We start from the raw sequence: 26,882 nt of genomic DNA, 5'->3' as shown, positions 1-26,882 counted from the left end.
AAAGAGGTGTTCATCCAGTCACCCCAAGCTGAATTTCAGTTCTGATCCCAGGAACTAATACTTTACAAAGAGCAAACCTGGTAATGTTAACTGCAAAGTTCTGAAACCACAAAGCTAAGAAAAAAGTCACTCAGGATGTTAGCTGTATGCAATATAGAAAAAGAACTGCATTTATATATAGTGCCTTTCATAACCACCAGACACTCAAAGCACTTCAAAAATAATTAAATACTTTGGTGTGTCGTCACTATTGTAATGAGCCAATTTACACTCCCACAAACGGCAATATGATATAGACCAGACCAGACCCAATGATTTTTCCAGTGTTGGCTGAAGGACAAATATGGTCAGAAACCATTAATCAAACCACCCCCTACCATGACACCCCTTTTCCACAAAATAGTGCCGTGCAATATTTTACATCATTCCAGGGATCTGGGCATCACTGGCACCCTAAATACCTTTGAGAGGATGGTGGTGAGGGGCTTCATAAACTACTGCAGTCCTTCTGGTGAAGGTACCCACACAATGCTGCTGGGTTAGGAGTTCCAGGATTTGGACCCAGTGATGATGAAGGCTTGCTGATAAACCTTCAAGGCAGGATGGTGTGTGATTCGAAGGAAACCTGAAGCTGATGGTATTCCCATGTTTCTGCTGCCCTTGTCCTTCTTGGTGGCAAAAGTAGGAACATTAGTGAAGCCATTTAAAAATAGCACTTCTTAAAGTACAGTACTCATTTAGTATTGCATTAGAGTGTCAGATTAGGTGTAAAGTGGCACAAATTCACAACCTTCTGACCGAGAACATAAAAGTTCCACCAAATCAATCACAGCTTACAGCACCACTCTATGGTAGCATTTGATTGTTCTGTACAAAAAAACGAGCTGCATTGATTTAGATCCGCCAGGTCCTTCAACTGAACAAGCCCTGCTCAATAAGAACAAATAAAAATCACAAGGAATAGGAACCTGCTCTGCCATTTATCAAGATCATGACTGATCTTCCATCTTGGTTCATCTTCCAGCACATTGAGGGAATCTCTCAATTCCCTCAATGCCCAGATGTCTCTCAGTTTCTGCTCTGAATGAATACAACAACTGAGCCACCAGGGACAATTGAAAAGCTCACTCCATCCACCCTCCTCCACACAAAAACACACACATGCGTGCACACACACACCTCTAACCTTGAATCTTATGTTCCCTTTAAGGCACAATTTGCTGAAACAGATTCCATACTGAAATAACTCTTGTTAAATGATAAATGGGCTGTCCAGATTCTTGCAAAGCAACAGGTTTAATTATGGTATTGAACCACTAAAAGGCAAGTCCTCTGCAATGTGCATGTGCAATTTGTATTTTTTAAATATGGAACTTTGTCATTTATTTTCTTCTGAACTTCAAGTAGCCAATTTGCATTAATAAAGATACTGCTCTAAATGAGGAAACATAAACATTTGATGGAAATGCTTTTAGTCCCTTCCTGATTCTGAAAAACAAAGGACAAAAAAAATGAAAATGAGTCAACATTAATGGGGAATAATTAGTCTATTAACATTACTATGATTAAAATATTAATTTAGAGAAGGAAGTATAAAAGTTTAATTGGAACTGAGTATCACTGGTACCCAAGGGGCAGGCGTAGTACCTGATGAGCATGTTGCAGCAGTTCCATACGCTCCTGTAAGATTTGACCATCATACTCCCGGCTTTGTCTCAGAACCTGACGTCGCCACTTCTCAACTGCCAACTTCAACTCTTCCTTTTGTTTCTCAGTCAGTGTCTCGCTTACTCTGTTTCCGGGGCACTGCTGCAAGGTATTGTACAGCGTGGCTTCCAGCTCCTGGATTTGCTGAGGAGGAGAATGTACATATTATATGCAAAACTACTGACCCATTAAGAGAAAACAACTGTTCCAGAAGGAAAACATTAACTGTGTTTCGTAATTGCAAGGCATTGTTCCTGAGCTCATAGACACCGGATCAGACTTCATTTGAGTGTCTGCCAGGCTCTGATCAGACATGAGCAACCAGAACAGTTAGTGCTATTTTACACACAGTAAAAGTCCCATGGAATGTCAGCCTTTTGTTTGAAAGTTTTACGGTGCTCTTCAGTTGCTATTAGCAACCAATGACACAGGTAGCTGGTGTTAGATAACAAAAGTTGAAGCACTCCAATTTATAACAAGCATATCCAATTCCGAACTGCAGCTAAAGCCCAGAATGCAACATTCCACTGATAACAAAAGCAAATTTGACCTAGAAAACCCATTCACCACAAGCTCATTTGAAACATACAGCCCTGAAGGTTCTCAATGGTCTCTGTGTTTCTGCAAACGTTGCTGTAGTAACTCAGTAAGAAGAGTGACAGCAAGAATGCCTTGGCAACAGCTACCATCCCTACCGCCTGCAAATCAATAGCCTTACGTTCAACACAATGCTAAGCATTACCAAGAGATCAGACATTGCAGCTCTTGGACAATTTTTTATTTTCTCAATAAGAATGGAATAAGCAGTTTATATTTCAAAAATACCTCTTAGCAGCAAAGATGTGTGCTTTTGATTTGTCCAGATTAGAATTTTTTCAATTTAGAATAAAGTAAATACACACATCAGTGCAGCTAATTTCATTTTATATATGGCGGTGACAACACTGCTAAATCAACTTGGTAACTATGATGGAAGCATGTTTTATTATGTTTGGTTAGAATTTTAAGTTGGACACTCAGAAGCACCCTTTACTGTTTGTGTACAGCTCCAGAACAGCAAGTTTAACCAGCTGGAATCACCATTGCTTTTCTGAGCACCTTCAGCATTTAACTGTGATGATAACATTTGCACCAGTTTTTGCACAGGATTCAACTTTGAGATTAACGTCTAATCAGTAGCAGATGGCTAAGTAGTAGTGTCAGCTCATTATCCCTTTCCGCCGAAATTTAGTTCTATTTAGGGTTAGTGAAGTGACGTTCAGAGATAGAATACTGCGGTTTATAGCCTGCTTAGCATTACCAACCAAGGAAGAACTGTTACGCTAATATTTCCAGATGGGTTTCTATGAGTGATTGGACACCTACTCTTATTAATCTATGTCTTCAACCTCTTCAGTTCTGCAGCACAAATGCAGACACATCTTTGTTTTTTTTTAAATTTTATTGCATGAAGAAAAATCTTTAACACCTGTTGATGAAAATAAGCAGGAGAGAAATTGTAGGCTGCAGCTCTTTGAGTGGATAAAAGTCGGGCAAGAGGCAACTGTATAAAAGCCTTTAGATTAAGGAAGAGTGTGATAGGGTAGATATGGAGAAGGTTTCTCCTGTTTTGGGGCAGACAAAACCATGGCCTGACAATGTAAGATGTTCACTAAATAAAAATCCAATGAAGAATCCAGCTGAAATATTGGTTCCCATGGTAGGTTTTGCTGCTTTGTGGAGTAGGCAAGGTAAAAAAGAGAGACACTTAGAAGGCAATTAGATGAATGCATAGAGATAAAAGTCAGAGAACATGCTAGTTTTCAAATCTTTCCTCAGTTTCAACCTTCCCTATCTCTACAATGACTCAGTCTTTAACCCTCCATAATATCTCCCATCCTTCAGTTTAAGCATCATTCCTGAATTATCAGCTCCTCAGGCCCTAAAATCTGGAATTTCTTCCCAAAACCTCACTATCTCTTTGCATCTCTTTCCTAATTTCAGAAGTTCTTTAAAGCTTTTCTCTGGAGCCAAGCTTTCAGTCATAGAGTCATAGAGTCATACAGCATGGAAACGGGCCTTCTGGCTCAACTGGTCCATGCCGACCAAGATTCCCATCAATGCTACTGCCATTTGCCTGTGTTTGGCCCATATCCCTCTGAACCTTTCCTATCCATGTACTTGTCCAAGTGCCTTTTAAATGTTGTTAATGTATTGTCTCAACCATTTCCGCCAGCAGCTCATTCCATATACAGACCATCCCCTGGGTGCAAACGTTGCCCCTCAGGTTCCTATTAAATCTCTCCCCTCTCACCTTAAACCTATGCCCTCTAGTTCTTGATTCTCCAACCCTGGGAAAAATACATCCTATCTATGTCCTGATGATTTTATACACAGCTATAAAATGACCCCTCATTCTCCTACACTCCAATGAATAAAGTCCCAACCTGCTCAACCTCTCTCAGTCCCTTGAGTTCCCGGCAACATTCTCGTAAATCTCCTCTGCACTCTTTTCCAGCTTAATGGCATCTTTGCTGTTGCAGAGTGACCAAAACTGAACACAATATTCCAAATGCAGCCTCACCAACATCTTGTAGAAATGCAACGTAACATCCCAACTTTTATCCTCAAGGCCCTGACTGATGAAGTCCAGCATGCCAAAAGCCTTCTTCACCACCCCGTCTACCTGCGACGCCACTTTCAGGGAACCATGTACTTGTACTCCGAGGTCCCTCTGTTCTACAACACTCCGCAGGGCCCTATCATTCACTGTAGAAGTCCTACCTTCCCAAAATTTGTCTTCCCAAAATACAACACCTCACACTTATCAGAATTAAACTCCATTTGCCATTCCTCAGCCCACTTACCCAGCTGATCAAGATCCCTCTGTAAATCCTGATAACCACCTGCACTGTCAACGACACCACATATTTTTGTGTCATCTGCAAACTTAATAACCATGCCTTGTGTATTCTCATCCAAATCATTGATATAGATGATAAATAGCAAAGGGCCTAGCACAGAGCCCTGGGGAATACCACTAGTCACAGGCCTCCAGTCTGAAAAACAACCAGTCATATGACCTGGTATTGCTTCATGCAGCACACTGTCAAGTTATGAAAGAGAATCAGGTTTACTATCACTGACATATGATGTGAAATTTGTTGTTTTGTGACACCAGTACAGTGCAAAGACATAAAAATCTATGAAATACAAAAATAAATAAACAGTTCCATAAAAAGGAATAATGAGGTAGTGTTCATGGGTCATTCAGAAATCTGATGGCGGAGGGGAAGAAGCTGTTCCTGATTGATGGATTGATAACATTTCTATCAAGTTCAGTTCTGTTGAAGTTAGTGGAATGAGAATTTTTATTGCATTAAAGTTGCTCTTTAGCCACACCTGTATGATTACAGTTAGGAGAAGCAGAAGGCTTGTATAGGGAATAAAAACTGACTTTAGTCCTGTGCCCAAATAACTGCTATTATGAGGAAAATTTCCTATGCATCTTTTATCACAAGCTGGCATTCTCCAAAGCGCGTCAGTTCCAAATAGTTTTAAGTGTTTGTATAAATGGATGCACCAGTTACAGTACATGACAAAATTAGCAAAATTTGCCAACTTTGATTCCACACAGGCATCAAATTTCAAGATGTAGCGGAATGGCAGGATGATTACTCCTTTCCCAGTTCTGAAGAAGGATCCCTGAAACATTAACAGTTTCTCTTTCCACCAATGCTGATTGACCGGCTGAGTGTTTCCAGCATTTTCTGGTTTTTTATTTCAGATTTCCGACATGTGCAGTTTTTTTTCTGAGATTACTTCTGGATTTAGGACAGCAGACTCGGGGTGAGGACAGCACGTTTCAGTTCCTAGTAAAACCAAAAAAAAAATCCTTCTAATCTAGTCGTAACTTAGCCATCTCAACTGAATACATTGTTGAATGATTGGTACGGAAAGAAGTATGCAGTAGATAATGTTCTGGTGAAATTACAGTATAGGGAGCTAACTATATGGCCTGTGGTATGGAAATGATAGATGGTGGCACTATTTAACAAAACTGGGGCTCAAAAGGAGATTCCACTGAATACACTTATTAATTCTTAAATACAACTTCTAAGAATGCAATTTGTTTTAAACAAAGGTACTTTACAAGGAGCAGCCAAGGAGAAAGTGGAATATGGCTGAAAAGGAGGGGGATATGCTGTGATAAAGTGCTGGAGTTTCAGGGAAATCAGCAGGTAGGTTGGTGAGAAGATTAATAAAAGCAGCCTGGTAGAGCTCCCACCAACCCTAACCTCTGTATTTAAGTTCCTCTTGACCCCAACCTCTATTATATGTTCTTTCCATTATTTTTCAGTTCGGTTTTCTCTTGAATTTCCTCCCAACTCATTTATAGCTGATTTTGTCCATTTTTAATATAATTTGCTTTTTTCCCTGATTTTTACTATTCACCAGATTGCTTTTCATTGGACTATCATAGTATATTATTCTCCTCAATTTTACTTCTTAATTATCAATTTTCAAACAAAATCATAAAATGCTAAATATATTCAGCTGGTCAGGCAACATCTGTGGAGAGAGAAAATGAGTTAATGTTTCAGACCAACAACTGCTTGTCAGAAAGGGACCAAGAAAATGGATGGTACAGATTGAAGTCAACTGAGAGAGGGTGGTGAAGTCCTATTGGTGGCAGCTGGTTTGTATGGATGAAGTGTAAGTCAAAGGAATGCTGAGGAAGCAAAGATCTTTGTCTACTCACTTATGAGCCTCTTTATATCCCCTTCATAACAGTGGACACGTTTATTCATTCTTAAATATAACTTCATACTTTCCTACCTGTTTTTGTGTTATTAGAAAATTTAACGACCACACCTTTGGCCCGTCTAAATCATTTATATAAATTGTTACATGTTGAGGATCCTGCACCAATTCCCATTGCAAACTATTTGTTACATCTTGCAAACCAAAAAAAAAGACATTTATGCCTACTCTGTTTCACATTAGCCAGCCAATCTCTGTAAAATGACAGTATGTTACCCTTTACACCATGACTATTGTTTTCCACAATCACCTTTTATGCAGCACCTCTGGAAACCTGATATATCACATCCACTGGCTTTCCTTTATCCACAGCACATGTTATTTCTTCAAAGGTGCCCAATAAATTGATCAAACATGATTCCCCTTTCACAAAACCATGATGACTTTACCTGATTAAATTTTCTGCTATAACATCATTAGAAAGAGCTCCTAGCATCTTCCCTAAGACAGAAGTTAAGCTAACTGGTCTGTATTTGTTTCCTGCTTTATGACTCTCTCCTTGAAGTAAGCAATTACATTTGCTATTTTCCAATCTAATGGAATTTTCCTGAATGGTACTAGGGAATTTTGGCAAATTAAAGCCAACACATCAACTGCCTCACTAACCACATCTTTCAAAACTCCTGGATGAAGTCCATCAGGACCTGGAGAATTGTCGGACACAGCTCCATCGACCTGCTCAGTACCACTTCCCTGGTGATGGTAATGTTTCCGAGTTTCTCCCACCTCTACAATTCCCAATTTAGAGTTATTTCTGGAACGTTACCTGTATCCTCTACAGCGAAGATTGACACATACACACCTACCACCTGTTTAATTAATCTGCCAATCTCCTTTTCCTTTATTAAATCTGCAGACCCACTTTCTATCAGACCAATGCTCACTTTGTGAACTCACTTGTTTAAGTATCTACAGAAGCTCTTGCTATCCATTTTATGCATTTCCAGCCTCCATTGTCGTGTAATCTAGTTTTCTTTCCTTTATAACATTTTAGTCATTCTTTTCTATTTTCTATATTCCGTCCAATCTTCTGACCTGCCACCTGCACAATAATATGCTTTGTTTTTATGTGTGATACTGTCTTTAAATTTTTTAGTTAACCACATATGGTGGATTTTCTTTCTCTTTGCAATGTATATATTCTGCATATTCCCAAAGATCCTCTTAAATGTCTACCACTGCATCTCAACTGACTGATCCCTGTAACTTAATTTGCCAGTTCTTTAGTTAGGTTTGTTTCATGCCCTCATAATTGACTTTATTTAAGCTGAATATATTCAACCTATTCTTCTGCCCCTCAAACTGAATGTTAAATCCAATCATATTATGACTGCTGTAAATTAATCCTTGCACATTTCCACTTCAAGTAGAGCCTGCTCTCTGGTTGGTTTCAGAAGTGCCCTTCTGAGAAACTATCATAAAAATACACCATGAACTCTTCTAGGATGTACAAAATCACCCAGGTCCCTCTAAGCTCCATCCTTCTGATTTTCTACCAAAATATTCCCTTGTTCTCTTGATTTTTTACTTTCCTTGTTAATTTTTGAAGGATAAAACTTAACTACTGGCATTGATTCCACTCCTTAAGGTAAGTAACTCTATAAAAATGACAATCAAGATATAACACCATTTGGTTCAATGAACAAGATATTTGGTGGTTCAAGGTGATTGCCACTGTTTCTTGGATGTAGTCCTGGAGTTTCGTTATATGGTTTCTTATCTCCAAGTATCCCACCACAATGTCCCTACCACTGGTCACCAAACATGTCCACCTTCACATGCACCATCTTTCCAACCCAAATGGGAAACAGTTTGCTACCTGATCAGATAATTCTCGGCTCTCTGCAAAGCCTTTTCTCCCACTGCAATGTCTTCACCAGTGCATTACATCAAAAGAAGTTGGGATTTATTAAACAAGGTAGAACTTTTAATCTATATACATCTTGAGCCTTCAAAGTTCTGCTACAGACTGAATGTTCCAGTCACTGTTGATTTGTTATAAAGTAGGTACATCACATGATTCTCCTGTACTTTTTTACAACCTGTCCACACATGTAGATACACAGATGCACCATATCCATCTCCAATATTTTGTAACTATTAAGTATTAATGGAAAAAAGAGAGAAAAAAAACACATTTAAATGCCTGATAATTGTTCTCACTGGTTTTACTGCCCTGAGGATTAATCTTAAACTTCTAGAGAGTTGACCACACTGATTCATTGGCATATTAATAGATTCTGGGATCAGAGTTGCAGGATTAACTACCTTTCACATCGCAGACAGTACTTTAGAGATAGTGAGGGTGTGGGGGAGTCCACTGTTCAGTTAACTTGCAGGTATCAAACTTATCTCTAAGACCAAAAATAGGAAAGACCTCATTTAGTGGCCATGGTAATGCCAGAAAGAATGGATATGTTTGGGCAATTCTCCTGTTGATCAAGGATGCTGATCATATTGTTATACATAACTGAGACTGGTTTCATGCACATAATTTACATGTAACAGTTCTTCACTCACTACATTTTTCAGGAGAATTTTTGTTTTGCTTTCATTGGAAGATATTGCTCAACTTCTCTTTCTTCCACTCTTTAAATGGTGTTCTCCAAGTAAGTAGATATTGTTTGCTAGAAAATCCACAGGGATGACTCAGGCTACAGTGCCAATAGTGGCAGGAGGCATTCAACTGCAGATTTTTCAATCCACGTACCCTACAGGGCTACAATGTACCCAGCAGATCAGGTGGCATCTATGGGGAGAGAGACTGATGAAAGGTCATTGACCTAAAATATTAGCTCTTGTTTCTTTCTCCAGAGATGCTGGCTGGGGTGTAGTGTATCTCCAACATTTTCTATTCTTTTCACCCTGTAGCCTCTATGCATCAGATGAAAGTTCATTGACCAAAAAAGTTAACCAAGTTTCTCTCTCCACAGATGTTATCTAACCTTCTGAATATCAACAGAATTGCCTGTTTTTATTTCAGATTCCCAGCATCTGAAGTTTTTTTTTTGCTTTTACATTACCCTACATGGTTATCACGTAACAATTGTGAGTGCCCAATACAGAACTATTGCAGCACAGCACCACTTAAATGATTAGCAGAATCATACTGGCGGCTCCATAGAGAACTGGAGGCTGTCAATCATCCAAGACTCAAGCACTCATGGAGGTTAAACACTGAAGAATGCTGGATCTGACTGTCCACTCCATCACCAGACTCACCATGGAGCCCAGCAAGAGAACACCAACTTTCTAAAGACACGGTAGCATAGCAGTTAGCGCGACGCTATTACAGCGCCAGCGATTGGGGTTCGATTCCCGTCGCTGTCTGTACGGAGCTTGTACGTTCTCCCGTGTCTGCGTGGGCTTCCTCCGGGTGCTCCGGTTTCCTCCCACATTCCAAAGATGTATGGGTAGGTTAATTTGGGTTTAAAATGGGCGGCGCGGACTCATTGGGCTGGAAGGGCCTGTTACCACGCCGTAAATAAAATTTTTTTAAAAATTTTAAACATGTAATGTTACATTCAGTACTTAGCTTTAGAGCAAAGAAGACTGGCATAGAAACGGCTTGATAAAACAGTAAGCAAAGCACTCACTTGTGCTTTTTTCAACTTTAATTTGATGGTAGAGACATTTAAAACCTGTTTAATAGTCTTTTACAGTTTTTGACAGCTGACAGCAGGCATTCTGAAGGCAAGGCCTCAGACATGATACCCAAGCCTGCTTGCCACTCAGAGCCACTCCAACTTGTCAGGCACCCATCAGGTATGGAGATCAGCTCCTTTGGTTGTCCATTTTTCGAAAAAGACCAGGCAGGTATGGAGTTACTAGATACTAGACAGGGTCAAGGATAACCCAGTCCAATTTTTATTTATTTTGTTGTGTAAATTATGTATAATTTACGTTAAGCTATGTAATTTATGTTTATAATGTTTGTAATGTACTGTGCTGCTGCTGAAAAAAATCGAATTCTCATGGCATTTATACTCTGGGTATGTATGCCCATGACAATATATTTGAACTTGAACGTAATACATAAAATTTTTCAGTGGTATGTATGCTCCAATGTGCTCAGTTACAAAGAAACATAGAAAAAAAGCCATGAGAAAGGGGATATTTGGCCCCTTACACTGGCTCTGCTATTCAATATCATAGCTAATCTCTCATCCTTGCACCACTTTTCTGAATGAGTCCCATATCCTTTGATTCCTTTAATATCCAAAATCTATTAATTCCTGACTTGAATATACTCAGTGACTGAACCCTAGAGCCCTCTTGGAGAGGACACTCTCTACCCTCTGGTTGAATTCTCTTCTCACCTTAGTCCTGAATGGCTGAACCCTTAATCTGAGACTGTGACCCCTGGTTTTAGACATCCTAGCCAAGGGAAACATCATCCCTGCTTCCGTCCTGTCAAGAATTTTGAATGTTTTAGTGAGATTACCTCTTATTATGTAATTCCTGGTTCAAATATGCTTAGCATCAACAGTAGCTTGGTTGGAACAGTCAGATTTTCCTCTTGGTAAACAGTAATTCAATCCCAGATGAGGATTTTGTATAGGTGAGAAAAACCTGGTGTACATGTGCTACAGTGCCATCGCTGGTGGGATGACTACAACCGCAGACTTATTTCTATCTGACCACCCTGTAAAGCACAAACAAAATGATCAGCATTTTCAGATAGTCATGTGGCAACATGTCACATTCTACTGAAAGTGAGCTGTCTGTCACTCAGAAGTGATATTAAAGAAAGGTCCATCCTCCTGTTTCCTTTGATCTTTAACTATTACATCTCAGTAGTTGAAAATTCAAAGACTTACCTTAATATCCAGGCCAACATTCATAGCTCACAAACACCCCTAAAAATAAAAACTGGCTACCTTCATTTTAAGACTGCCTGTGGGATCTCTCTGTGCAAAAATGGGAATCAAGACACTTAGGCGCTGCATTTCAAAGCAATTGTGTGTGATGTGGTCATTATGTCTGAGATATGTACTAAGATACTATAAAAAGTGCAAGCCTTTCCTTTAATTTCAGTCAATTTATGTTAAAAATACAAAGAATTGAAATGTAAGATAAAAATATCAATGTTTTTACTTTAGATTTCTAGCATCTGCAGTTTTTTTTGTTTTCCATTAATATAATTTCAATCTTTAAAAAGAAATGACAATCTTTTACATCAAACAAAAATACATAAACATTGTGATTTATAACCTATATATTCTTCACATGATTGGTACTAACAGTATAGCCCAAATTCATGTTGCCTTTAACCAAGTAGCACAATATTCCCTGCCCATTCCATACAAATGAAATACACCAAAAATATTCACATCATTATTTATGAATTGTGACAAAATATTTTTTAAAAAGGTGAATTGATTATACTGATTCAACACCTGGGGTTAAGGAGTCATTTACCAATTATCTGAAAGACAATTTTTTGGAAGGTTTTAAACCATGGGACAGTATCTCCCACTCATTAAAAGAAAGTAAGAGGTTGCATCCATGAACTGACTCTGCTGAGATCACAAGAATCCCAAAATGCCACAGGGCCAATGAAGTACTTCTGAAGTGTGACCCCTATTGTACTGTAGAAGATGTGCAGGCAATTAGCACACAGCAACGTCCCATAAAACAGCAATGAGAGAAGGACCTACAAGTTTTGATTGTGTAGCTCCAGGAAGAACACCCTAGCTCACCTTTGAATTGTACAATGAGATCTCTGATATCCATCTGAGAGGACATGGAAGGCCTCAGTTTAAGTGGAGACACAAGAGACTGCAGATGCTGGAATCTGGAGCAAGACAGCAGGTGAGGCAACATCTATGGAGGGAAAGGTGAGTCCAGATGAAGGGTCTCGACCCGAAACTTTGACTGTCTGTTTCCGTCCATAGGTGCTGCCTGAGTTGCTGAGTTCCTCCAGCGCTTTTTGTGTTGCCTCAGTTTAAAGCCTCATCTGAAAGAAAGCACCTTTGATGGTACAACACTCCTTCAGTATTGCACTGAGTCAGCCTGAAGTATACATTGACATACAGCTTGAACCCACAACCAACTGGCTGACACCAAAACTCTCAAGATGAAATTGCTCAAAGAATCTCTGTTTTTAAGCAAGTTATACAAATTATTACACTGCATTACATGCAGATGTACATAGAGGCTACAGAACTAATTTCCATTCAGAAAATGAAGTTATAAATGTAATTTCATTGTGAATGAAAAAGTTTAAGAATGAGACTGTTTTTTCCTCCCCAACATGCAACAGCACAGCAAATCAATTAGCATTATATAATCAAATGGTGCTTAGAAGCTATGTGATCTTTCTCATGTGATATTCTCAGATGGATAATTTAAGGTATTGGTGTTAATAAGGGATAATATTTAGTAAGCAGTTTTTATATAAACATAACAGCCTCCACACTTACTGTACTTATCTGAGCTGAGAACCCCAAGGACCATCCTAATTGGTCCTTGAGCTTTGTTGTGACCATCAGAGGAAACCGTCTTTGCAGTTTGCCCAACCTTACCTCTGTGGTTTGAGGTGATTAAGACCACTCACCTCATAGTCAAGTATATAATTTCTCTAGTTCTGGGAAGAGGATGCAGGAGTAAAACAAGTGGAAGGATTAAGTGTGCGTTTATAGCAGCTTGCATGGTGCAAGAGAATGGAGGGAGGTGTGGGGGGTGGGGGTGGGCAAGGGCCAATATAGATTTATGGGTGGTTTCCTTCAGTTCTATCATGGCCTCCTAGAAGGGCCACTCATACAGCAGACAGCGCTGAGCAGAACAGGCTCCACGTCTGTGCCCATGTTGTTCAGGCAGAAGAGTCAGGTCAGGAAGATGGAAAACATTCAGGCACGGGCTGATGTGGCAAGTGCCACTAAAGTATCAGGCCACGGTCATCTCTGTCTAACCACCTACCTTTAACACTCAATGGCATTCCCTCACCATCAGTATCCTGACTAAAAACTCAACTGGACCAGCTACATAACTTAATTGGTAGGTAGGCTGGGTATCCAGTGGCGAGTGATTCACTTCCTGACACTGACTTGTGCCTTCTTTCCATAAGGCACAAGTCAGTAGCTTCTTGGAATACTCTCTACTCACCTGGATAAGTGCAGTACCAACCACTCTCAAGAGGTTCAACACCATCCAGGACAAAGAAGCCCATGTAAATGGCTCCTCATCGATCACCCTAACCTTCATTCCCTCCACAGCCTGCCCAAAGTGACTGCAGTGCATACAGTCTTCAAAATGTACCACTGTTACATGCCAAGACTATTCCAACAGCAGGTCCCAAAGTCATGACCTCTGCCAGCAAGAAGGACAAGAGCAGCAGAAGCACGCAGACACCACCATCTGCAGGATCCCCTCCGAATTACACACATCCTGACTTGAAAATTTATCATCAGGGCTTCGTCATCACTGGGGCTAAATCCTAAATTAGGAATGGACAATAAATGCTGGCCTTCTAGCAATGCCCAGATCTTGATTCAATTCTATATCAGATAAGGTCTCAGCTCTAAGGCCCTAATGAATTTAGCTGTAACCCAGGCATATTCACAAATCAAGAGTAGGACCTATTTCCTGGTAACGTTGCCAATGTGCCTGTCATACACTCATAAACAGACACAGCAACGTTAAATTTAATATGCAATGTTCTCGTTTTATTTCTGACAGTCTGATCAGTCTCTTCCCATTTTCTGTGGATCCACAATATAAAAGACTAACACAAATGTGACAAACGAACATACAAACTAGGAGCAGGGGTAGGCAACGTAGCCCTTCAAGCCTGCTCTGCCGGTCAGTAAGACCATGGGCGACCTGATTGTAATGTCAAGGTCACATTCCTGCCAACCTTGGTAACCTTTCACCTCCTTGCTTATTGAGAATATATCTACCTCTGTCTTAAAATGTTTTAAAGAATGCCTTCCACCACCCTTTGAGGAAGAGAATTCCTAAATAATTTTCTTTTTTTTTTAAGTAGTAATAATAATAATTTTGGGAATTGTTCAAAGAACCCAGGGCATCCTTTCCTTGTCATCCTATTATTTTAGTACCAGAATCCCATCTAGGTGATACACGATAATTCAAACTTTATTGCATCCTAACTCTGCACAGTGACAATGCACTGAGAAATGCTGATTGGTGTCCCTACCATGTAGGCATGGTCCAGAGATTGTTTCCTGTAATCCAGCCTCCTCTTCTAGGTAGCCCTTCTGTCTTGCTAAACAGTTCCTAGTAAAGAGAATAAAACATTCAGCTTATATCTGAATCTGCCAATTTTTCTATAAAAAAAGAGAAAATGGTGTAAATACTTAGCAGGTCAGACAGGTGTATGTGGGAAGGAAAGGGTTTCAGGTTAATCTTTCATCTGAACTTGGAAAGATTCGAAATTGAACATCTTAAGTTGCAGTGAAGAGGGAGAGATGAAGAGGCCAAAGGGAGGATATGTGGTAGGGGAGAAAGAGAGTAAGAAGAAAGGTGGCGCTTGCCGGCTGAGGATGGTGGTGAAAGCTTGGTGATCGTAGCTGACCTATCAGGATGAGATGAAAATGGAAGATGAATGAGAAGACAGCAGAGAGAAGTGCAAAGCAGCGCTGAAACTATGAGACATGTTGCTGGAAATCTGAAATAAATCACCAGATCAGGAAACAATTTTGGCCTTTTCTTTTCACAGGTAGTCCCTGGGTTGCAAACAGGTTCCGTTTTTTACAGTTCGATTTTGTCCATAAGTCAGAAAGTACACAAAATCCCTCAATACGGTGACATACCTCCATGGTATTGTAATGAATGTGTTGAGGAGGCCAATTAACATAAACATTTATTTATAGTCATCCCCTGTCTAGTTACAATGGTACAGAATCAGAATGTCCCACACTCAACGACTGGTTTTGATGGGCTCGAAGGATCAGTGGATATTACATTGCACAAGTATCAATTGAAACGATTGCTTGTAATTTCCAAAACAACTCTCTTAATGTGGCCTCCCATTGGTGCAACTGGCAGCCTGTGTTTTTAAGAGACAATGATGTCTGATCACTGTGGGGAGGTTACATGTAAAACAGGCTTTTTTATTCAGACTGATTCTCTTTTGAATTTAACTATATTTATGGGAGTTCATTCATATGTACAGTGTCCATGAGTCAGGTGTTTGTAACCCAGGTAGGGCTTGTACTAGTTTGGAAGTGCCTGTAACTAGCTCATTCAGAATGATATTTGCTGCCATCCTACGGGCATTGGAGGTGCTTGTCTGTTGTTTCGCACCTTGCATCTTGCTTTTTCCTGTTCCCAATGCTAAATGCAACTCCCCTTTTTAAGGCACGGCAGCACATTTAGGAAGCAGTGCTGCCGAGCAATTCACGATCACCAAAATCACTGAGCTGCTTATTTTGGGAGTGGACTTTGAACTGTCAGCCAGCTGACCACACTCAGAGGAAATCGATCAAGAAACATGCTAACTCATTTGGAGAGCCCCACTATGTGTGCACAAACCTTGTTCCCTTATTTCACATGTAATTTGACAATTTTTTTGTAAAATATTTTTTAAGTGCTATGCTACTGACTTTGATTGGGGCTAATATAAGATATTTTGGAAAATGCATCACCTTACTAAAGTGTCAAACTGTTCGTGCACTGTCATGCTCCTCCACAAGGCATGGCAGAACATGTGATTCCCAAAAGACTTCAGCTGCTGGGGTCTGAGAAGGAACTTTTTGCCATTTTGGTAAAAGAGAGAGAAAGATGAGAGAGACAAAGTCAGAGACAAGCCCCAAATCCAATCATTCCCCCTACCATCGTTCTTCTGTATTAAGCCCCTGACTCACCACTGAGCCAATTGCTTCCTGCACTGAGAATAGAGGCTCTATAACACAATGCAGAGCTCCTCCTAACGTTAATCTGTGAACACATTTTGTTAAAGTGCCCCATTATAGCCTCCCCTCCTGCTGCTTTCTGAGTGAGTCATACCCAACGGAGTAGAAGGACCTCCATCCCCATACCAGCTACTAATTTCTGTCTTGAAGAGGTCGAGTTGGGTTGCAAGGGCTGAGCATATTATGACATCATTCAAAATAACATACATCAATGCACTTGACCCAATTTAAAGTCCACTTGTCTGGTCAGAATTAAGCAGATGGTCACTTGGGGTGTAGTAGTGATCTGCCAATGGCAATTCCAAACCAATCTTTCTCTGCCTGGTCTGACTGATTGCAATGTCAAGCTCTGGGCAGCAGGGACTCTACCTTAAACTAAATCAAGCTTGATGACATAAGCAATGGTGACACGCTGCAAATTCAACCTGATACCTGAGCAGGCTCAGGCACAGAGGGTGGCAGAGGGATAGAAGGAAGCAGTGGCAGATTTTATCATAGATCAAATCTGCTGTGAGCTGTATCTTTTGTTTTCCCAGTTTCTTTGTAGGCCAAGGAACGCATGACATGATCTCCCTGGGCCTCCCTTGCAACAGGTTCTCTCACCAATGGGCTTCCTGCTTTCACTCGACTCTGATTGCCTCCCTGCTAGCTTCACTCCTCAGTGTCCCCTCCTGCAGCCTAGATACCTAATCCAACCAGTTTGATGCCCACTGCATTCAAACAGGAATCTGAATTGGAATATTTATAAGGAGTGCGGCAGTTAAAATTTCTCTGAGCTTCAGCAGCTGAATTTCCTCCATTGGGGCCACATAATCTTTGAATGTGTGGCCTTACTGTTGTGCTATAAAAGTGGAATCCAATGCCTTCTTAGCTACAAAGGAAGCCATGAGGTGAGATGGAGGTGGCTGCAAGTCCTCATGCAGGCTGCCTAATGCCTCTTTGATTAAAAGACATATTTTTCCACATGGCCTGCTTCCTCTTTCGGAGTTTGGTGGGAGTTGATATCACACTCCCCTTTAAGTATACAGGCTCGTTCTCTTATTCCATTCTGAGCAACTCCTCATTTTCTTCCATTCTGTGCAGGGCACTGCACTAAAAACAAATGGCCAATCCTGGCTTCACTCATTGAAGTGCAAGTCCTTCATTTCTGCTGTTCTAAGCTGATCTGTGCAATTCTTTCAATATTTGGTTCATTCATTCTTAGTGAGTGAAACCAAAAAGTTCAAAGCACCCAATTTCAACACATTATAAAAGTGGGATAGTAGAGTGCTTAAGTTCTGGACTTTTGATCCACAGATGAGAGTCCAAACCTGGGTTAATTTAAATTTGTTTTTTTTTAATGAAAGTTAATAACAATAGCCATGAAATGACTGGATTGTTGTAAAAATTTCATTAGTTCACTTTTGTCCTCCAGAGGAAGAAATCTCCCAACCTTACCTGTTTGGCTCTGTATGTGACTCCTTATCCAGTAACAAGGTTCCATCTTAACTACTGCACAGTTCGGGCCAACCAGGGATGGACAATAAGTGTTGGCATCGCCCAGTGATATCCACACCCCATGAACAAATGAATAAAGTTATATATTTTTACAGTGAGCTGCTGTGGATGATCAAGCAAATGACGGAAATGGCTAAATGCCATTGAGAACTCTCGGTGGAGGTAAAGGGCAGTAATTTTGGATTGGAAAAATCAAAGAAGCTATCCAGTCAGATAAATGCCATGGATATCCTACACAATCTGGTGTGAGACTTCATAACCTAAACGTTTCTAATTATTACTGTGCTTCTTGGGGTAAAAAGATGCAAGAGAAAAAAAATTGTCTGGATTGCAATGTAAAGCAATATTGGGCACTGGTATACAATGGGTGGCAATTCAATCAATCTAAGGCCACCCCACCCAAGATTAATTTTGACCCAGCGATTTTCACTCCATTTCTTTCCCCTTCTCTGAAATATGTGCAAAGGTGAATAACCAACGCAGAAAAGAGTGGATCATTGAATCATTAGTACAGAAACAGGCCCTTCTCATCCATGCTGACCAAAGTGGCTACTTGAGCTTGACCCATTTGCCTACATTTGGCCATATCCCTCTCTTACCATCTATCTGTCCAAATCTCCTTTAAGCATTTCGATCATCTGAATGGTTAAGTATCATACGGTAATTTAATTGACCGACCTCTCTCAATATGCTCATAAACCAATTGCTTAGAAGAAGCACTTTTCAGAACATTCCAAATCTCTTTACATTTAATGAAGTCAATTTCCACACAGGAAGCTCCCACAAATAGCAACATCATAAAGACCAGTTAATTTTTTTTTAAAGAACAAATATTGTCTAGGAGAGCGGTTGCCACGGATGTCTGCAGAAGAACTTGGACAGGTTGGTAGAGTGGGCAAAGAAGTGGCAGATGGAATTACAGAGTAGGGAAGTGTGGGGTATGCACTTTGATAGTAAGAATAAAGGTGCAGACTATTTTCTCAATCGGAGCAAACTCAAAGATCGGAGGTGCAAAGGGACTTGGGAGTTCTAGTTCAGATCCTCTTAAGGTTAACTTGCAGGTTGAGTCAGTAGTAAAGGCGCAAATGCAATCTTAGCAGTCATTTTGATGAGGACCAGAATATAAAAGCAAGGGTATGCTACTGAAGCTTTTTTTAAGGTGTTGGTCAAGCCGCATTTGGACAATTGTGAGTAATTTTGGGCCCTGTATCTAAGGAAGGATGTGCTGGCCCTGGATGAGGTCCAGAGGAGGCTCACAGAATGATCCCAGGAATGAAAAGCTAACATATGAGGAGCATTTGATATCTCTGGGCCTGTATCAATAGAGTTCAGAAGGATGAGGGGGATCTCATTGAAACCGATCAGATACTGAAAGGCTTGGATAGATTGGATGTACAGAGGATGTTTCCATTAGTAGGAGAGTCTAGGATACAAAGGCACAGCCTCAGAGTAAAGGGACATCCCTTTAAAACTGAGATGAGGAGGGTGGTGAATCTGTGGAATTCGTTAATACAGAGGACCATGGAGGTCATGTCATTGAGTGTATTTAAGGCAGAGATTGAGAGGTTCTTGACTGGTAAGGGGGTTAAGGGTTATGGGAAGAAGATGGCAGAATGGTTTGAAAAAACATCAGCCATGATTGAATGGCGAAGCAGACTTGATGGGCCAAATGGCCTAATTCTGCTCCTATATCTTATAGTCTTATATGTGTACCAGATCCCTTGCTGTTTAGGGAAAGAGAGCCACAGGATTATCTGAGAGTATACATGAGGCCTCATTTCAACATCCTATCCAATAAAGCAACCTCCAACAGTACAGAACATCAGCCCATATTTTTGAGCTCAACCTGCTGAAAATCAGACTTGAACTTGGAACCTTCTGATTCAGCAGCAAAAGTGCTGACAGGGCACAACCCAACATCAGACACTGAAAAACGTTGAACATTTTCTAAATTCTGCACTTTCTACTTATCTGGAATACCAAAATGGTTATTTAGTATCTGAAGGACAGCAATGCAGTTGAAACAATGCAGTTAAATTAAGTTACCATTCAAGGGGCAATGATTTGTCTGTATAACCTATAAATTATCTGTGAATATCAGTTGGTAAGATTGTTTTATTTAACTCAATTAACACGTTCTAAAGCATTAGCAATGCCCATCCCTTCAAGCTTTCAAAGTGGTCCAACAGATTTCTAATAGAGTATAATCCTGCTCTTGCATTAACACGTATAACAGTACCTTTTCATTCTCCAGGTCCAACATCTTCTGATGAAGAGCAGCCTCTGTGCCTTCAATCTGTTTCAGCCACTGTATTTTTTTCAAGAAAGCACATCAAAGGAGATGAGTCAGTACACCAATGGTGTTAATCCTAATGGACATAATTAGCTAAAAGGTCAAAGAAATTTAAACCAGATAATGGAGGTGACATCTGCATGTGTGCAAAAGATTGATTCAAAAGCAGAAGCATACGAAAGGCACTGTTATTTTTCATTTCTACATTATGGATATTTTTTAAACACAAAACTATTTACAGAAAACAGTATTTCAAATTTATTCTTGGAAACATTTAGCACAACACAGCCTATTACAGAAGACACATAGTATATGCATAAAAGATGATTGTGTTCCCTTATAAGGATGCTAACCTGATGAAAAATATCTGGCAGAACTTATTTTCTTTGGGAGAGGTGAAGAGTCAGGTGTTCCCACACACCTTATAATATCTAATGGGCAGATGAGATGACTGCACCATGTTTAGAAACAAGGGAAACCTTTTCATGGAATATGAACGGTTCAGTCTCTCTGTCTCTCAGACAAGGATATGATACTAAAGCAGGCAAATGGAAAGATTCAGATAAGGGATGATCCAATTAAATGCAGATCATGCTTAACCCTCCTCCTCTTCATAAATCTGTCCTTTGTGTGAGAAGCTGAGAATCTTTAGATTATTGTTTGAAAAGATAGTTTCAGGTGGTGTCAGTATCTTTGATGCACTATCTTTATAGAAGGATACTTAAACAGCCTTTTTGTTTGTTTTGGTTTCAGGAGATATGACATAAACCACTTCATCCAATGAGATCACAGACATATAGGAAATGCACTGACTCACACCAAGGCATTGCTCCATGATGTTGTTTAGAAGTAACAACAGATTTGCTGAGGAAGTAATAGTTTCATGAATACTTTCCCTGTTAATTAGGCAATCAAAGAGAAAACCTTGCTCTGCCCAGTGATGGTCAGTTACACTGGGACAATGTGAAGAAGTGGAAAGCCTCTGGCTGAGCTCTCAACATTGAACCAGGGGCTTACTTGTTGCAGTTTTCCCAACCCACAATCTTCAGTTTTACCTCATTTCTGAGCAAGCAGCAAAGATATACCTGAGGGCATATACTACCAGGCTCAAGGACAGCTTCTATCCCATGGTGATAAGACTATTAAATGGTTCCCTTATACAATGAGATGGACTCTTGACCTCATAATCTACCTTGTTTGACCTTGCATCTTATTGTCTACCTGCGATGCACTTCCCTGTAGCTGTGACACTTTACTCTGTATTCTGTTATTGTTTTTACCCTGTACTACCTCAATGCACTCTGTACTACCTCAATGTACTGTGTAATAAATTGATCTGTGCAAATGGTATGCAAGGCAAGTTTATTACTGTCACTGTACCTCTGTACAAGTGACAATAATAAACCAATACCCATTGGAAACTGACGGAGTTCTTGTCTGAATATGCTGATGATACCACTAGGGCTCAACTGCTATTTTAACCAGTGGTCAATGTAATGAACTAATTTTTGCAGAAGGTAAAAATCACGTCAGGTTTTTATCTTTCTTGCTGTGGGCAGGAGGAGCCAGGATTGCTCATCAAAGGTCACCTAGAAAGCTTTGTTTCCCCTGCTCCTCTGTTTTCAATTTTAAGACCTGCCAAAGCTATTCCTTGGCTCCAGCAGTTCCTGCTCCCAACCCCTGCAACAGCCCTTCAGACAACTGTAGGTTCCCACAGGGGTTTGGGTTGAAGAACTGACTGGGATGCAATAAAAAGAGACAGTGTGCACAATGGTTCCAGGTGAACACTATTAGTGGGACTTGCTGAACACCTTGGATCCAGCCTGCCTGATTCCCAGACCAGGTTAAAATTGAGACTGCATTATTAACGCATTGAGAAGCTGAAATAAAATAGAAAATGCTGGAAATACTCAGCTACCATGGAGAGAGAAGCAGAGTTAATATTTCAGACTGGTAACATTTCATCAGAACTGTGGTCATCAACTTGAAATGTTTAGTCTGTTTCTTTCTCCTCAGAAGCTACCTGACCTGCTGAGCAGTTCTGGCATTTCCTGTTTTTATTTCAGATTTTCAACATCTACAGTTTTACACTTTTCAGTTGTTTGACATGTTGATATGCCCAATTAACTCTACACACATAGCTGTTCGGTGACTTCAGAGACCATAAGAAATTACCTCAATCTAATCTTTCAGATTTTACAATTTTTACTTATTGTCCTGGAGAATTTGCTAAACTGGATGGTAGCAAACAAAAGTGCAGATGAACAACTTTGTAGGCATGGCATTGCTAGTCAACCTGATGTTGCATTGATGGGATATCCTTATCACTATGATTGGCTCACATTGCATTGAAAATATCCTAAGCATCAGCATTAAATCTTTAACCAGCAGATACAATTTTGTATTATTTCATAAACACTATTATGCCTTAACAGTTATTTAAAACATTAAGAAACCAAATAGCACTCCTTGCAATAACTCTGAACATACTTGAAAGCTTGGCCAATTCATAACTACATCTTAAAAATCAAATAATAATGAAACTGATCTTGTCTTGGCCCAGATTTTCTGCTGCCCTCATTCAGACCACAAAGAAGGAGACACAGTAGGAAAAGTATATGATGAGGCCTGGCTCTTCATGTACAGATCAATAGTTACTTTTCTTCTAAGGCAATCCCTCGGTATTAAGGTTGACTTGCTTCCCATTTTGCCTCTGTGGGTTCTGAGGAGACAGATGAGGCTGATTTGGGACCCATGGGTGAGAGAGGAATTGCCTGAAAGGGTGTTTAGTTTGTGAGGTAGTACACCCTTTCTGCCACTTATGCTGGGTTCCTGATACATGGATTCCTGGTTCCATGCAGAATGCTCCTTCTCAACTTTGGGGGTCATAAGCCAGAGTTTCCCAGGAGTCAGTGGGATGTTGTATTTTTTCTCGACTTTGAGAACCTCCTCAAATCTTTCCCTCTGTCCACCTGGTAATCTCTTCCCAGGCAGAACTCAGAATAAAATATCTGTTTTGGAATTCTTGTTTGCTTATCCTTCCAGAGGGTTAAGTAGAATTTTGCAGAGACAGCGTTAGTGATATCCTTCCAAATTGCTGGCTGCAGCTTCACTGCAACCCCCTCACCTCAACCTTCCACTACATTGCAAGGACTACCAGTACTCTGAGGCAGACACCAAATGCCAGTTGGAGAATGGATATTTCACCCAAACACTTTACCTAATCCAAGGCTTTAAAAGGAAATCTGTTCTGCTCCCTCTTCATCATCTAAAGCAGCACGACCTCTGCATGTTCTGTCCCCTGACAATGAGATATTTGCCTTGGTAATGAGTCCCAAATCAGGAAGATTGGGCCAGGATAGGATTAATATCATTGGCAGAAGGTCTCCCCAGTGCATCCTCCAGTTAATTAACTGAGATCCAACTACCTTCCTCTTTTCTCTCCTTGTTTCCTCTTGATGAATCTTTGGGAAAGATGGGGCTTACAGCAGAGATTAAAAAATATCACGGGAGGCGGTGCAATTAAAATATGTAGCTCCCAATCCGACTGGGAAGGCCCATCCTATATACAGCAAGGAACACTGATAATCAGTTTAGCTGTTTCAAAGATGTTGCTGGAGCGATAAATATCATAACTCAAAGTGATGGAACAGGAGCTTTCATAACTACCCAAGAGTATAGGTTTTGAAGGCTCAGTCTAAAAGTCACATCTCCACCAATGCAGGACTCCCTCAATATTGTGCTAAAATCTGTAAAATCACCAGGTCAAATCTCTGGAGCAGGCTTTGAACCAACATTTTAAGAATTAAGAGCAATATTAACGGACACTGCATCGGATCTAGATGGGCAGAGATGCCCACAAGATTAGATAGCCTACCATCATTAAGGGCATTGACTCACAGAGACTTCAGGAACATCCATGGACATAATTTAGAATGAGTCACTGCCTTCAGGGGGAGGGGGAAAGGAAGGTTTTCAAATAAAGCAATGTGACAAATTAAAAATAGAATGTTAATCAGAATTTTTTGTAGTGATTCATTTCATCTTTTCTTAAGGAATGGAGATCTTGCTGATCTCGCTGCACCCATTACTGGAATCCCTGTATGTTTTAGATGTCCACTTGGATCATAAGAGCATAAGACACAGAAGAAGAAATAAGCTATTCAGGCAGTTGTGCTCATTGAGACCATGGCTGATCTTTTACCAGTGCCATTTCCCTGTACTAACTTCATATCTCATTCCTACGCTGACCTCTTCGTTTTTTCCTCTTACGCTGTTCCAATGAAGTCCAATGTAATGTCAGGAAACAATACTTTTTCTGTCTCGGCATGTTGCCTAGATGGAAGAAGAAATGTTGTTCCTTGAGCTCCAATATACATTATATTGATTCAGTAATGAATCCAACCATTTCAGATAACCAGCCATTCCTGCAGGTGTCAGTACTGGCCAGTTCTGATGAGAGGTCATCCATCTGTAACACTAACTCAGTTTGTTTCTCCCTCCACAGATGCTGCCTGATCTGCTTGATATTTCCAGCATTCTCTTTTATTTCAGATTTCCAGCAATTGCTCTGTTCTGCATCTTACTATTTCTCGATTTTACCTCTGTTCATCTCCCTCTATTCGCCCTTCCTCCACACATAATAGCTATAATTACCAAATATGCCCTCTCTTTAATGGAATCAATAGCACAGGGAGGACGATATTCAGCCCAAATCCTTGCTAGGTTTTAAAAGAATAACTCTCTTTTCCCGCAGCGCTCCATTTTATTTTTCCTCAACTGGCTATATCATTCCCTTTTGACAGCCAACCTTGCAAACAATGAGTTTGTAAACTATCAGCTTTCAATGTTATTACATTGTTAAAATGACAGCAACTTTCAAACATCTGGCTATGCATTGTGAATAGTGGCATCCACAGCAATTATTGTTAGTGACGTTCCTGTTGGTGATCTATATTAATGATCTAGACTTGGGATGTAAGCCACCATTTCTGTATTTGCAGATGACTGAAAATTTACAAGTACTGTGACTTGTGAAGAGGATTGCAAGAGATTGCCGCAGGATGTAAACACGTTAATGGAATGGACAGACATGTGGAAAATGAAGTTTAATGAGGGGAAATGAGAGGCGATGCGTTTTGATAGGAACAATTAGATGTAATGTAGAATAAAGGATACTGTTCCAAAAGGGGTGCAGCAGCAGAGACCAGAGGGTAAGTGCACACAAGTTATTGGGGCAGGGGAGGTTGACCAAACAATTTCAAAGGCATACACAATTCCCGGCTTTATCAATAGAGGCAGCTTATGGAAGAAGGGAAGTTATGCCGAACCCTTGTAGAACACTGGTCTGGTTTCAACCGGAGTATTATATTCAATTGTAGTTGCCACATTACAGAAAGGATATATAGACAATAGAGAGAATCCAGAAAAGATTTTCAAGAATGGTTCCGAGGATGAGGGACTGCAGCTACGAGAGATGAGAGAGGTTGGGACTGCCTTACTTGATGAGATGGAGATTGGATAGAAGCATATAAAATGATGAGGGCTCTGGACAGAGGCTGTTCCCTCTGGTAAAGGGGTCAAGGATGAGTGGTCGCAGATACAAGATAAAGAGGAAGAGAATTCACAGCAACACGAGGGAAAAGGTTTTTTATTTTACACAGTGTATGGTTGGAATCTGTAATGCACTGCTTGTGGATGTGGTGGAGGCAGGTTCCATCGTGGCCTTGAAGAGGGAATTGGATAAATATATGGCCAAGAACAATCTGTAAGGCAGCAGAGAAAGGGCAAGTTGCTCTGTCAGAGAGCCAGTGTAGTCACTGTGGGCCAAATCACCAGTACCTCATTCTTTATTCAACCATGGCTCCATTGCAGCTTTCTGCTGAGAGTTCGGCTTCCAGCACTCCAGTTTATGATATGTTGGCCTCCACCTTAATCTTATGTACATGTTCTAGTCTTTATTTAAGTCTATGTATAACATTTAAACAGTTAATTTAATATCGTATGCTTTTTCATTCCAGGTTTGTTGCTGGCATGAATTCTGCAACATGAATGGCTCCTCAGTCAGCTGATGACATCACCACTACTCAATACCCAGGATCCTACTAAGCAGATACCAGGCACCATTTGATTTTTGAAAATGAGAAGTCCACATCACAGAGATGGCTAGGTCTCCACCACACCTTCTTCCTCCAAGGTCAGTTGTAAACTTCACTTTGTGGTTGATCAGAAAAACTTGTCCATATTTTCAGTGTTAACCCTTGATCAGAACTCACTTGATAAAAGTCACTGATCTATAATCTGTCCTTGAAGTACTTGGATGTCTTCTGCCCTGACGCTGCTGATAACTGTGGCACTTATCTAGGTATACCTCAGGAAGTGCCTGACTCCAAGGACTGGTCTCGACCTAGGCTAGCAGCAGCTGCGCCTATGTTGCACCAGGGAACCGCAGTGTGACCCTCCACCAGTTTCCCAGCTCTTAGGTTAGGTTAAATCTGATGTAAGCTTGATCAGGCCCAATGCAAATGAGTGGGAGACATTTTCTCCCAAGAGAAAGGCAAGTCATTATGCTTTTACTATTTAACTGTTGCTTTTAATGATTTAAATTGTTTTAATGCATGCATGCTTTCTAGTTGAACGTAAAAATAGCAATGTTCTAATGTTTTAGCATACCTTGAATGTTACTGAATATTTGTTACTGTCCAAAG

At 40.3% G+C, this 26,882-nt stretch overlaps 1 protein-coding gene across 1 annotated transcript in view; it reads right to left on the bottom strand.

Annotated features, from left to right (window-relative positions):
• The window catches only part of LOC127582551 (janus kinase and microtubule-interacting protein 1-like), a 183,999-nt gene that overhangs the window by 19,900 nt on the left and 137,217 nt on the right, over positions 1 to 26,882 (bottom strand). The window contains 4 exon segments of the mRNA XM_052037908.1: positions 1,648 to 1,851; positions 14,669 to 14,707; positions 14,709 to 14,733; positions 20,108 to 20,190. Coding sequence (XP_051893868.1) covers positions 1,648 to 1,851; positions 14,669 to 14,707; positions 14,709 to 14,733; positions 20,108 to 20,190 — 351 coding nt within the window.

The sequence above is a fragment of the Pristis pectinata genome, chromosome 2 (genome assembly GCF_009764475.1).
Source record: "Pristis pectinata isolate sPriPec2 chromosome 2, sPriPec2.1.pri, whole genome shotgun sequence".
Classification (NCBI taxonomy): Eukaryota; Metazoa; Chordata; class Chondrichthyes; order Rhinopristiformes; family Pristidae; genus Pristis; species Pristis pectinata.
This window is presented reverse-complemented; position numbering and strand designations above follow the sequence as displayed.